Below are 15,985 nucleotides of genomic sequence, written 5' to 3' on the forward strand. Positions count from 1 at the left end.
AGAGATCTTCGCGGGCATGCGCACAACAACTGATCAAAATTTCATCGCATTCGGATGAATGGTATAAGAACGCATTTGAATAGAAGAGGAAGAAAATAGTTGTACTAAATCATAAACCTTTGCAGGTGTTACCACAACAACTGACGAAGGTTTCATCGCAATCCGATGAATGGTATGGGAACCATGCGAATAAAAGAAGATATAACGAAGAAGATGGTTTTTCTAATTCAGTAATCTTCGCGGGCATGCGCACAACAACTGATCAAAATTTCATCGCAATCGGATGAATGGTATAAGAACGCATACGAATAGAAGAAGATAGAATAGAAAAAAAGGTTGAAGAAAATTGTTGTACTAATTCAGAAACATTCGCAGGTGTCGGCACAACAACTGACGCAAGTTTCATTGCAATCGGACGAATGGTATAGGAATCATAAGAATAAAAGAATATAGAATGAAGACGACGAAGAAGAAGAAGATGGTTGTACTGATTCAGAAACCTTTGCGGGTGTTGCCACAACAACTGGCGAAGGTTTCATCGCAATCCGATGAATGGTATAGGAACCATATGAATAAAAGAAGATATAATGAAGAAGAAGAAGATAGTTTTTCTAATTCAGAAACCTTTGTGGGTGTGCACACATCTTCTTCTTCTTCGATGACGCTACAGCTCAAGTCGAGCCCTGGCCTCCTCCACCGCTATCCTCCAGCCGGAACGGTCCTCCGCACGTCTTTTCCAGTTCCTGATTTTTAGTATCTGGTTGGCATCTTTTGTAACATTATCACGCCATCGTGTGCGTGGCTTTCCCACTGGCCTTTTTCCTCCTGGGTTTCCTTCGAGGATCTTCTTCGGTATCCGTGACTCAGGCATGCGCTGGACATGGCCTGCCCAGTTTAGCCTCTGGAGTTTTATGAAGTTGGAGAGTTTTGAATCTTGGTATAAGCGGTATAGTTCCGTGTTGTACCTAATTCTCCACTCCCCATCATCATTCATGGGTCCGTATATCCGCCTAAGGATCTTTCTCTCAAAGCAATCCACCATTTCAGCTGCTTTTACATTTAGCGTCTATGACTCGCACCCGTAGTGCACACATCAATTCACCAAAATTTCGTCGCAATCGGATGAATGGTATAGGAACGCATATGTCAGACAGACTTTCATTTGTATGTATAAGATATAGTCTATAATCTGCGCGCAAGTGCAAGCAATAAGTTGACAAAGTTTTATCGCAATCGGATGAACGGTATGGCAGCGCATAAAAAAACGAACAAACAAACTAACAAATATTCATTTTTATATTATAGATTATAATCAGGGAATCGATATTGCAAAATTATAAGTATTTTTTTTATATACTAGGGAAATTATCTAAAAGTAGGTAAGATATATCTAAAGTCTTAGAGGTATAGACTTAATACGTGCGTATAAGTTCAAGTAGCGTAGTTATTTATATTTATTAATGTGTATTATTTCAGCATAAGAAACATGATATTAAAATATATTTAGTGGAAACTATACGATCAATCGGAGTATTTTTCTTGATTAATTGTTCTTATGTAAGTATATTATTTTAATGTGTTTTAAAATACGATTTTTAAAAATACTTAATAACATGATACAATAAGATCACAGTGTTTTAAAATTATATAGGGAATCGATATTGCAAAATTATAACTATTATTTTATGTGGTGAACGTGATAACGCAAGTCCACACAGATGTTATCCTACCTAATAACATCCCTCGTTCGCTTCGGATGAATTAGCCACCCCCACTCTCCGTGAAATGGCAGCGTATGTTGGTTGTTCCATTTAAAACAGACCGAGACACGCCGTGGCTTAGATATGACGTATTTTTATCGATGTCCGATATTATACACGATTATAAGATAATTGCATGTAATATACACAGAATAAAATGTTAAACGATGACTAAACAGTATTTAAAAACATACTTTACCTTTTGAAGCAATCAATTAGCTTTTAAAATGCCTTAAAATGCCAAATTTCTATCGGGACACTGAGTGGACGGCATGGGAACGGGCGTAATTTTTTTATCATGGTAAGGGAAAGGTTAAACTTTGTTTCAAAAAATTACATGTTTATACAATTTGACAGCTACGATACATCTGTGATATTATAGGTTAGGTTAGGTTATCTACTAATTCATGTTAAATATAATTATTATACATTGTTATATGGATGTTACGAGAACTGAAACTGGTTTTACACTGTTTACAAAATATAATAATTACTTCTTTCAGTGCCTAATGGCTGACCTCTCTAATATAAAATCTGAGACAGATGATCAACAAGCCGTCGTCAAGCATGAGATTATTGAAGATGTTTCACACCCGTTATATGATTATGAATACCCTCAACCGGGTTGTTCCTATTCAGATTACAAACCAATTGTAAGTAGACATCATGTGTGCTGTCTTATATAGAAGGTTGGAATTTGCAAATGCATCTTTGAACCTCATTACACCATTATTAATTCGCTCCAACTTATTTCATTTGTTGGTTTTAGCTTACACTAATAATATGTTAATATAATATATGTGTAGGTTTGTACACCTTCAGTTAAATGGTGAGTATTTAATTATGATAATTTATACATCACAATCATTCTAATGTAAAGCAATTTTTAATGTGAATAGGTATCTAAAATTGCGATTCACTGTACGTTAAATTAATCTCCCGCGAGTGCCTTTTATGTCATGCAAGGTAAGATACGAGTATTATGTAAAAAAAATAACGTTTATTCTTTTGTCTATGTTACGCCGAATGTGCGAAATTGACGATTACATGAAATGGGAAAAATTTTGGCTAATTCATGTAATAATCAAGCCTGTTGCCTTATTCATGAATTAGGCAAATTATCTGCCGACTACGTGAATTCGCCAGGGTATGGAATTCTTAAACTGTCAACATGACAGTAGAAAAAGTAAATTTAATACGGATGGTTTTATTAGTTCTAATTGGACGTAATATAATATTTTTATTATTAGGTTAGGTTAGGTTAGGTCATGTAATTCTGAATTCAACTGAATGTCCATTTTGAGGTTAGCTAACAAGTGTCGACAAACTATCACAAACATACAATCGACCATTGCACGATTGATACCCAAGCACGAATCAAATCGCGTAAATAGCTTTTAATAAAATTCTTCCGTTAGGTATCATATTATAGTTCTAGATTTTTTTTTGCGCATAGTAAATGGATATGAACGACATTGTAGTTATTTATTGGTATATTTTTATATTATAATCAATGACATTTGACATATTTGGTTAGTTTCATTAGTTGCAAAAAACACCACTGGAGCGCGACCATCTATTTTGACCATAGATAATATACGTAAATTTTGACCAATGCATGATCATTTGACTTTGTTGCAAAAAAACACCACCGTAGCGCTATTATCTAATTTGTCCAATACATGAACTAGGCAGAAAAATTAGCGCTGAATTCACGCACTCGGCAGATATTTTGTCTAATTCATGAATAAGGCTACGGGATCGCATTTTTCATGATTTAGACAAATTTTTGCCCATTTCATGTAAATAGTCAATTTCGCATATTCGGCGTAACATTTATAAAAAAAATTGCTTCCAGCAAAAAGGAGGTTTATCTCACGCATCCCGACGCGAAAGCTGCATGGCCATCGTTACATCCTATCTTTGAATTTGCATTCCAAAGTACAAAATAAATTACACATATTGTACGAAGACTTGTACCACAATAATTGTATCATATTATTCTGTTTTATGTATTTCCTTTTGGATGTTACATGTTGAGTTCCATATTTTGTTTTAACTTTTTACGGATTATTCTGTAACCATATTGAATTCGTATGTAATACCTTGACAGGGGTAGGGTAGGTACTATGATCATTTCGTCACTGTTCTGGCAGAAGACACTAATTCGAAAAAATGACATATTGAGTTAGTTGTACCAAAATGTTCCTTATTTCATACTTAACCGCCTGGAAACCTTTTTAATAAATAAACAGTCTTTATTTTAAAGTCATCCTTTTTACGATTACTGAATAAACTCACATGATAGACCATTTCAAACATTTTAACAACTTCAAAGTTAAATTACTCTAAATTAGTATTCTCCAGTTAGTATGTTCTGCCAGAACAGAGACGATTTATTGTCTTCATTTTTACTCTCATTTCTTTACTTAATAAATACCGGCATATAATTTTCAACTATAGGCGCGACGAAATTTTGGACTCGCTGGTATTTGGAGAGTGAACGTCGAGGTGTGAATACGTCAATTTGTTCCGTGATGGCGACGGGGGTATTAATTCTTAAATCTTGTAAAGATGACTAAAAACGTTAACTATTTACTTGAAAAAGAAAACATGTCAATATATTATTATTGTTAAAAATAGAACAATAAACAAACATTAAATGGATGCATCTTAGATTTATATGACAAATTATATTTCGTTCGGCAAGCGTCATTTGCACCCGCGACCCGCAATCCGCGCATCGCCTAGCCACGATCTTTTTATACCATGCCTCAACTGAGGTATAGCCTTAAAATCGATTCTTTGCTGGTCTACTAATTACTAATTAATTATCACATTTAAATATCATGTTAATTTTATCTAATGGCCAACTAATTCAATCGTGCCAGTCGCAGTGTCAGCTCTAATTGGGTTGATGTCTGAAGATTCTGAAAATCATAAACGTTGAAAAAAAAAAATAATTTTATAAAAAGTAATTTATAATTATAATTTTGGCTTTCTAGGTTTCTACTAAGGAATTTTTCACAAGGCATCACGATACAGATAGGAGGAAACAATCCTCGCCTGTTGGAATCGAAGATCAAGTGACGCAGTATTCAGAAGTGACGATAGACGAACAAAACATTAAAAACGAAATCTTTAAACAAAATACTCCGAAAGAACTTCGACTTATTCTGACGAGGGTAATATATTTCTCACGTATTTAATTTTTAAGCATTTGCACAATTCTGAATGCGGAAGTATCCTAACATGATTGCTGATCAGCGACTTAGTAATCCTTAATCACATGAAATATAATATCCTCGCTATTATTTATATCAACAGGTAGCGTATTAAAGCTTTAAAATTAATGGACATAGGTATCTATTGTGTATCTTTAGATAGTCGACAGTGCCTAACATTTCAAAATGATTTGTAGTATCTGGCCACCGCGGAGTTCTTCACGAAGTGCATTCTGTACGTCTGGTTTTGCGCCACTTTTTCGAACACTGCTGGCCGTATATTACAAATAGCACTAACAATATTGGTTTCCAAGGCGTCAATTTATTATGTATGGCTTATCAGCGTCACCTAGTCACTCAGGAAATATTCCATATTTGTTAAATCAACACGACTTTGGAAGCAAATTGACGGGTTCATATCATAAATAAACCTAATTCAATAAGTCGGTGGTTGCGGTTGTATCCTGATACGTAGTTTCATCTTGTAGACACCACATCCTGTCCGGATCAATGCGATCCATATTTGCAACAGCAACAAATATCATTGATCATGGGTCAGTGCATTATGATCTCAATTGACCGTAACGCGAGCTCCCGCCTCTTTTTTTATACATATGGGTTGATGATTCCACCAGAATGTACACCGCACAAGCTAGTGCATTATTTTTATGTAAAGATATCTGTAGGGTCTCTTCCAGATTGGACCTCATATGCGCCAATTTTGTTAATTAACAGACCCGTTTAGCTCAAAATAAGCGTCATCGCTTAAGGGGGGACATGCCCAGCGTAGGTGAAAATTAAGCTTTTATTGCATTTTGAAAGCATGATCCTGGACATTCTTCAAACGTTATAGATAATCTATTTATATAATTTTGAAGCCTTATTATCCCTTATATTTATGTTAAACATTTGATGACTGCATAAAGTATTTTTATTCCATAAAATAGTATTCTTGAAAACCTTTCGCTCTAGTGTTTTAGAATATAGTCATATTTCAGTGCGTCCATGTGAAGTGGTGTTAAGATTTTTTACACTTATTAATTTTTAAACGCATTTACAAAACCATTATTATAATTTATGTCGACATGATTATAGTGAAATATGTACGATAAAAAATTATATTGATTGTCTCTGTGATCCCAAATTTGACAAGAATGAGGCATTTTATTATTCAAAAAAATGGGCAAGATTAACACATTTTAAGTTAATTCTAAAAATACTTATTATAAACTATGTCCTTGGCCATTTAAGTGTGATAATCATCCTAAGAATAATGATTGCTTTATAATAATTTTTGACCTAAGAATATGGTTGTGTTTTTTTGAAATACGCCATTTCTTTTGGCATTCCCTAGTGGTTAAGCCACAACATATAGCCGTACCCAAAAATTGATATACTAAAACTGAAGTAGGGAGTAAGATCATGTTTACGCGCGTGTTTGAACATGTACATAACCGAAAAAAACTTCTTTTTTTTAAACGGTTGTCAAAAAGTGTGCGCAGTATTGCAGGTCGTTTTGACGATTAACCCTTTCGTATGTTCTATATAAGCAAAAAATAAAACTCTTTTTCCATTGTGGAATCTTGTAAACAGAGAGGTAATGGTATTTCATGCGAATCGAGTTGAAATATCACAAAATCGGTGATTTAATGTAGTACCTAATTATAATATTTCACCTGCCATGAAATACAAAATGTCGATTGTCTTTTTCATCTTTAATGAGTGTAGTTATGTGCAGTGGATAAAAATTCATCTCTCAAGTAAGATATTTTTTGTCCACTTCTCCTTGCATGTAGTGTGTATTTTTAGTATGGATAAGTGATTGCACCCCCACCCTACTATACCTTAGGCTTAGATTATACAATCAAAAGTCTATAAAAAACCTCATACAGCTTTTCATTCATTAACGACCAATAATTAATAGACGACAGCGGGAAGTGCCGCAAGAGTGGGCAAGCCAAACGTAATAAATTTAATTTACAATTAATTATAGGGATATTTAATAAAAATATTCCAAATTAACGAAATATTGAAATCAACGGTAGAAGTTTTCACTGGATATAGTAATTTTGAGTTTCGTTATCTAATAACCATTCCTACACCCCACAACACTTTCTCCAATATGAATTAGTATCGTGTAGTGAGTGTTCTATTAAATCATGTGGAATTTCGAAGTATGATATATATTAAAATATTTTTTATTCTATTGATCGAGGTTGTTTGATGAGTTTTGAATATTTTTTGTGACCTTTGTTTCGCCTTTAAGCTAGGCAGGTGACCGTCACCCAGATTCGACTACCTCAGATATGCGATCTGGGGGTCATCTATGTGAGGATCTTAGAGCACATAGTGGAAACACTCGATGATGGTGCTTCACTTCAGTTATTTTAACTACTTATATTCCATGGCCAAGGTCAAATATAATTTATATATTGTACAATATAGTTCTTAGAAAAACTTAATATAGTTTATATTTATAATTATAGGAACTAATTCGTAGAATTTTATTGAGGAATAAAGTCCAAATTTATTTATATATATTTATTTATTTAATTTGTATTGACTTATAAAAGTCTTAATAATGTATTAATAATATAGAGTCGCTAATTAGAAAGTTGAAGAACAGCACACGTAATTAGGATGTAGTCGCGGCTTCTCATCAGGTTTAACCAGAAAAAGAAGAGATACGCTGCGCGGATTAAAGTTTTACATCTCAAATAGTTACATCTTGAATAAGAGAAGTTAATAGTTTGCTCACATAATGAACCCTTAGCTCATCGACTGGACTTGTAATAATGTAAGTTTACACTTTATGGTTATATCATCCAGTTTTGAGCTATACAAACTATGATTTTTCATCTGTACTTATGTTTGGACATACTCGTCTAAATGATAGATACAAAGTTATAAAGGCTTAAGATTATCTTAGTCTATTAGTTAATATTATTATGTTCGCTTTATATCTATGTTTATATAAATTAATTATGGCATCACAAATAATTAATGTGCAAGAAAATTTTAATTAATTCTGTTTTAGCATTACGGTATTATTTCGCTCACTCGTATAGAGTTTATCTATGAAAAATTGCCCACCTAGTGTATGCTCTTTCCACCAGTGGCGAAGGGTGGAGGTAGGCTGTTAAGATTCGCTATAAATAGTGCACACTAAACTTTGTTGATCATATGTATTTGTTTTTATTGAACTAAGACTACAATTTAAAGATGGTGTTAGTTAGTTTTTAAAAATCAATTAAGCCCTGCCTAAACGAAAACATAATAGTTTTGGTCTAATTTGGGCGATAAAACAAAATTGTGCACACTTTTTCATTCATAGTTATTTGTTTTCGTTGGATTAAAAATACATATTACGCATATTTTTGGTTCATTTTTTTATTTCATTAAGCCCTGCCTCAACCAAACTATAATGAATAAAAAATATTATTCTATCTATAAAATATTCAAAGTTATGTATGATTTAATTGCATAATTTTAGATATTTTATAGATAGACATGTATTTTTTGACTATTATCTATTATGGCTTGGTTTCTCAGGGTTTAATTGAATTTTAAAAACTAACCAACACTTTCTGTAAATTGTAGTCTAATATCAATGAAAACAAATATGTATGTCTAAAAAAGTTTAATGTGCACTATTTATGGCGGATCTTAACAGCCTACCTCCACCCTTCGCCACTGCTTTCCACTCACTGCACCTTATACTTCAAACAAAAGGTGAGTGGAAAATTGGCCCGAGCGCTGGCTCTGTCTGACATACGGAGTAATATAGCTATTATAAGAAGGAGAGCTTGCACTATATTATTAAATTTACGTAACTTTGCACAATAATAATACATATTTAAAAGATGCTGCTTTTTACATGATTCTATATAACAACTTGGTATTCTGATACGTCATTTGATTATAATATAATGGCAATCATATAATGATTATTAATTTAATCGATTCTATACATTGAGTAATGGCATATTAAATTTGCTCGGTGAACTTATGTTAACAATACAATTAAACATTTTAATACATAATTCGTTATGCATACCAGTAATACCTATAAATTTATTTAATTAATCCTATATACTACATCTATAATACTTACCGCTTAGGTCGACTCTTGGCATCCAGAGCCCATCCTGAGTAGTTGTTAAACCGGTCAGTATAAATTGCGGGACTTACTTCTTGGTTCTTACTTTGGTTTTGTTATAGGTGGTAAAAGTAATTTTATTTAGCGACAGGATTTATTATAAGGCTGAAATATGCAGTTATGTCGTCATAATTTCACGTCCACGAACACCAACTGAAGGTCAGTGCTCTTGTGTCTGTGTCACAGGCCTATGCACACCCTCCAACGACACTATTGTCAGTTAACTCTCACTTCGTTATTTAATAATGTCTACAAAGAAAACTGAAAAGGAAAAAAAACAAATGGAATATTATAACACATACCAATTGATGATATTGATTTTTTTCTAGGTTTCTACCAAGGCATTTTTCACAAAGCATCACGATGCAGGCGACAGTCAACAATCCTCAGATGATGGAATCCAGGATAGAATGATGCAGCATTCAGAAGTCACGATAGATGAGAAAGACATTAAAAAAGAAATCTTAGAACGAGATACTCCTAAGGAACTACGCCTTATTCTAAGAAAAGTCATCCATTTCTCACGTAATTTAATTTGCTGCATTTGTAGCGCAGTTTTTGGTAGCAGAAGTGCTCTAAAAACTCACAAAATTGCTCACATGGACGTGATTGATGATCAAAATCAAGTCACAGTATTTTCTCAACATAGTAATATTAAAGCAAATAAAAATGCAAGTACTGGTGAAAAACCTTATGAATGCAATGTATGTTCATACAGATGCTCGCGAATTGGTCTTCTTAAAACACATAAATTGACACATACTGGTGAAAAACCTTATAAATGCAATGTATGTTCATATAGATGCTCGCGACTTAGTAGTCTCAAAACACATAAAATGACACATACTGGTGAAAAACCTTATGAATGCAATGTATGTTCATACAGATGCTCGCAACTTAGTAGTCTCAAAACACATAAAATGACACATACTGGTGAAAAACCTTATAAATGCAATGTGTGTTCATATAGATGCTCGCGACTTGGTGATCTTAAGATACATAAAATGACACATACTGGTGAAAAACCTAATAAATGCAATGTATGTTCATATAGATGCTCGCGACTTAGTAGTCTCAAAACACATAAAATGACACATACTGGTGAAAAACCTTATGAATGCAATGTATGTTCATACAGATGCTCGCGAATTGGTCTTCTTAAAACACATAAATTGACACATACTGGTGAAAAACCTTATAAATGCAATGTATGTTCATATAGATGCTCGCGACTTAGTAGTCTCAAAACACATAAAATGACACATACTGGTGAAAAACCTTATAAATGCAATGTGTGTTCATATAGATGCTCGCGACTTGGTGATCTTAAGATACATAAAATGACACATACTGGTGAAAAACCTAATAAATGCAATGTATGTTCATATAGATGCTCGCGACTTAGTAGTCTCAAAACACATAAAATGACACATACTGGTGAAAAACCTTATAAATGCAATGTATGTTCATATAGATGCTCGCGACTTAGTAGTCTCAAAACACATAAAATGACACATACTGGTGAAAAACCTTATGAATGCAATATATGTTCATACAGATGCTCGCAACTTAGTAGTCTCAAAACACATAAAATGACACATACTGGTGAAAAACCTTATAAATGCAATGTATGTTCATATAGATGCTCGCATCTTAGTGATCTTAAAAAACATAAAATGACACATACAGGTGCAAAACCTTATAAATGCAATGTATGTCCATATAGATGCTCGCGACTTAGTCGTCTCAAAATACATAAAATGACACATACTGGTGAAAAACCTCATAAATGCAGTGTATGTTCATATAGATGCTCGCGACTTGATGATCTTAAGATACATAAAATGACACATACTGGTTAAAAACCTTATAAATGCAATATATCTACGTTTATGTAGATGCTCAACAGCTAGTAGTCTTAAAAATCATACAAAGACATACTAATGTTAATAGCCTTCTAATTATAATGTATGTTCGTATAGATACTCGCAAACTTACCCATTATTTTATATTTATGTTATGACGTTTATGAAGACGTACCACTTATGCAGTCTGTCAAACATCATGTTAAACTCCACAAACTCCATAAACTCCACAAACTCCATAAACTCCACAAAAATATTAATATCGCTCAGTTTTCATTCCATTTTTTTACACGCGCAACAGTGGCAGTATTTTATTAACTTTGTGATTATCTACTTACTTGAGTGCAGTAATAAATGGTTTTGCACAAATTACCATAATTTTCAACTAAATAATAATGATGTGTAGTAGGTATTTATTATTGGCTCGTGTTATCTATATATCGTGTCGGATTGTCTTTCTATACACCCTGCATATTGGAAAATAATTTTGTTATATCAATATGTATTGTAAAATTCTTGTAGCTAATTTAATTAATTTATACTATATCTCAAGTAGGATTTTTTTATCAACTTTGTAGGTACCTGCCTAACTAGAGTGTACTTAGTAGTACCTAATCACCTAGAATTATTTTAAATGCCAACATTGAAAAGATCTGATGCTTCATTCATAATAACTATAGGTGGTGTTACGTTGCTGGACTTTGTGGTCTTATACCATTATCCATCCTTGTGTAATTAATTAGCGTAAACACGTTCCCTGACCTTGTAGTCAAAAGGCTGAAAACATAATAATATTATCGATTTCCTTCTTCAGATAAAAGTCGTATGCATTGAGTATCGAGCTGGTATACGAGGCGTAGAAGTAAACGGTAACACAGGGTGAAAGATGAGGGAAGCACTTGTCTAGTAATAAGATTGGATAATTTTATAAAATGTCTTGCGATAAAATATGGAAATTGTGTCTACATAATATAAGCTAATTGGTAAACATATATGTATAACGTAGATGAATACATGATAATGCTAACGGAAAAAAGCAGACGACAGCTAAAGAAATTAGTAGGTCATAAGAATTATAATATAATAATGTTTGATTTGGTATTATTTCGAATTGTAAATGAACATCATTGTGTAATATTTGTAGATATAAGATTCTATGTATTCGGATAATAATTTTGATGCCAACCGTTAGCGAATTAGAAGCAGAGTTACGCGGAGTAGTGTATCTCTGTAAAAGGCGTCAGTTCTCGCGGGAAGGGCGGCTAGAGCCTCAGACTGAGATGCACGTAATATGACCTCAACGGTTTGTTACGAAAGATAGTGCAAAGTTACAGCCGACGCCGGTCGCTGAAAAGATTTTATTAATTATCCGGATAAATTAAAGTAATCGCTAGGTATTTAAGTGATAGCTCAAATATAATAATTATTATTATAAAATAAGAACAATAAGGATCGTAATCTTAAAGCCACAATTTTAAATTAAGAAACAATAAGGAATGTAATTCAAATCAATAATAATTGTAAAGAGTAATTCAGATTGTGTTATAAAACATTAATTAGGTACCTAAAAAATAAGAAATATTATGAACCTGGTTATAAAGGGAGTATTTTTATAAAGTCATAAATTAATATTAAGATGCAAGTATAAAGGAATATTATAAAAATAACTGGTGAAAACAATATACGAAGTAAAGCTAATCCTGGTGTTTTATTTAATTCCGGACCCGTGCTCCTTTATAGCACTAAATTACTAAGTTGAAACAAACAATTTATTTGACACCCCAAGTGCACACCAACACCCTGAGCTAGCTTCGAACTTGAGGGAAGGTACATCAGTAGGTACGTTACGATCTGGTCTATTGAGTCAAAGCCGAGACGTTAAATAAGAAGAGGGTAAGGCTGCTGTGTGTGGCTGTACCGGGGACCATGAAGATATCCTGGGCTGATCACATTACTAATGTGAAGTTTTTAACAGCAGCAAATAAGACAAAATAACTGATAGGTAAGTAAAATCATTAAGCACAGAAAAGCTGTATTTTTTGACCATATTTACCTCGATGAGAAGTAGGGATTTGACTCCTACTCTTTTTTTCTGTTGCTCAGTTTATTGAGGAATGCATAGAATCAATCTCGTTTGTGTATGACCTACAACCAAGTAATTGTGGGTAATAGTCGGTAGGTAAGCTCCCAATGGCATTTAGATATGTAGGTACTAACACCAACAGAACTGTCTGCCTTCAGCAGACGGCTCCCCTAGAGTACGAAAAGACCGGATCATCGCCCTCCAGTATTTATTAGTCAGCTGGTCTTGAATAAGTAAGTAACCATCGTGCTAGCTACCATTCGAATACAATGAAAACATTCATTAATAAATTATAATAATAATTGCATTAATAATGAAAATCATTCAACCTTAAAAGGTTAAAAAATGGCGCTTTCTTTTAACAAGATTCCTTATGCTTAATTTAAACATTAAAATTCTCGCGTTTATTTTTTTACGTCCTCTCGACTGGACAGCTTTTTTCTACTGACCTTCGACCTTTTATCCCCCTCTCCAGAACACTCTCGTGGACGATGCGATGCCGTCGGCAACGCAATTCAAAAACATCCGACGTTCCTCGCCCAATAAAAATTATTGGTCGACAGATCGCGCCATGTTTTAACCTTTTAAGGTTGAATGATTTTTATTATTAATGCAATTGATATTATTATAAATAATGAATATTTTCATTGTAATCGAATGGTAGCTAGCAGGATGATGGCTTACTTATTCAAGATATTTTGTTAATTTAATGATAGCATTTATAATACCTATCAACAGATGGCAATGGGTAGCAATCCTATATCACCTATTTTGACAGATTTTTTTATGGATATACCTAGTGGAGTTAAGGAGATAAGCAAGTTAAATTCATTTAGGAATACCATATTATAGGTACTGGAATAGATTTGTGGATGATAATATCTTTTATGATGATAACAGTTTTGGTAGGTAAAGATTTTGTTCCGTGACCTAATAGGTAGGTTGGTAATAAAGTTGTTTACCTACTTTATTGTGTTAATTTGTTATATAAGTGAGATTTTAATGTACCTATTCGTTTCAGTGTTTATTTTCCTTTTGGTTAGTGCATATAGCGCCTGAAAATACCGAAAGGTAAAACACGGGTCGCGAAAAACTACTCCAATGGAATAGTATAAAATGTAAATCCATTAGAATTTATACACTAACCTACCTATAGTAAATATTATAGATTAAATTATAATCGGGGATCTTATTCTATAAAAAATGATACAGAAACATTTGTCACTATTAAATTCTAGGATCTATGTTTCATATATTAGCTTGTACTATTCACTTTCTCAGGTGGTTTATAAATGTATTATTAACACAGCTTAACACTAAGGGGTACATAAGGACAACTCATTCTCTTTCTTGACTATTTGGACGTCGATATTAATACACTTGGTTGTGATTAGCTCCGAGTAATTAAATTTTAGATGTTTCCAAGATCCAAGACGTGTGACGTGTTGCGCCTACGACAACTCAAGTGTGGACAGGGAAGTAAGGTCGTGTTGACGCGCGTATTTGAACATACCGAACCGAAAAGAAACCATTTTTTTCCGTCTTTCGTTCCGACAATAATAACGGGTTTTCCGGTGTAGTGCCGGTTCGAAGTACTGCTTTTGATGCGCATTTGAATAATTTCCGACTGACTCTCAACATATTCAAATAGGTACGTAAATTTCTGAAGGGGGAGCATGACACTAGGGGCTAGGGTGGTTATAAATTCTAGGCAATCTGACGGTAAATTTGTCTTTATTTTATAATTTTAAGACTGAGCTGAACAGGATAAAGTCATTCATAGTTCAGTCAGAAATTAACCTCAGCGTTAAAAGGACGTCATTTTAATTCAGTCTAACTTCAAAAACCTCTAACCATCAGGGATTTATTTTAACAAACGCAATAATTATTAATTACAATTCTCGGTCGTATGAATTATCATTATTATTATTAGTATTATTATCTTCAAACATAAAATGTATGCGACGTAACCTGATGCCGGCCGAAGGAATACAGGGCTGTCAAAGAATATCAATCTAATGGAACGTTTTAAAGAGTTACAAATTTAAAGTTAAAAATTGCTAGTAAGCTATTTTCTTATTATTCCATCTGTACAGTAGTACAAATGGAATAATTACATATTTCCAAACGTCAAACGGCATACAACATTCATTTAAAATAAGTATGAAAAGACTAGCCGATTATGTTATGTTATTTTTGTATTGTTCTTATTTTTTTATTTATCAAAATATTTCACATATTATCTAATGATGTGTATTTTGGGTATATCGTAATATGAATCTTGTATCATTAAAATTGCTATTTAGTTGATATAACATAGGAAAATCTGTAAATCATTAAAATGTTAATTTCGTTATAGTTTTTAACTACACCTGTGCAATTACATATTAGATTTAAACACTGTTGTACTGTGTGACTTCTATAATATTAGATAGCCTTACGCGATATGGGCAAGATAAAAATTAAAACTGTAGGATGTCTGCAGAAGATTAAACAAAACCCAGCTCACTGGATAACCGAATGGTAAGCAACTTAATACAACATACATACATAACAACAATTAAATTAGCTAAGGTGAGTCGGGATTAGTGTGACATAGAATTTGATGAGATGAATTTCAACCTGGTTCACGATGAAAAGGTATGTTTTAAAGAGTTGAAAACTTTACCATGTGATCTACAATATCATTACAATTAATATGTACAGAAGGAACTCATGGTATATCTTACTATAATACGACATTTTAATATTTTTTGATTACTAGTCAGTTTGTTACACTTAACCAAAGAGATTAGACAATCTCTTTGCACTTAACCCAATATTGGGGTAAGTGTAACTAAATTCACCATTATTCCAAAAGTTCTTCAAAACCATAACGTATTACATGCATAGAA

The 15,985-nt window shown here is 33.1% G+C and overlaps 1 protein-coding gene across 1 annotated transcript; it reads left to right on the top strand.

Moving 5' to 3' along the window:
• The first annotated feature begins 2,269 nt into the window (after nucleotides 1-2,269).
• Nucleotides 2,270-14,532, top strand: LOC147075524 (uncharacterized). Its single transcript, XM_085942405.1, has 4 exons — nucleotides 2,270-2,413; nucleotides 4,766-4,945; nucleotides 9,473-9,668; nucleotides 14,507-14,532. Exons 1-4 carry the CDS (start codon nucleotides 2,270-2,272, stop codon nucleotides 14,530-14,532), a joined length of 546 nt encoding a protein of 181 aa, XP_085798531.1.
• Nucleotides 14,533-15,985: the final 1,453 nt, after the last annotated feature.

The sequence above is a fragment of the Rhyacophila brunnea genome, unplaced genomic scaffold (genome assembly GCF_057557595.1).
Source record: "Rhyacophila brunnea isolate RB1 unplaced genomic scaffold, BYU_Rbru_1.0 scaffold_142, whole genome shotgun sequence".
In the NCBI taxonomy this organism is placed as follows: domain Eukaryota; kingdom Metazoa; phylum Arthropoda; class Insecta; order Trichoptera; family Rhyacophilidae; genus Rhyacophila; species Rhyacophila brunnea.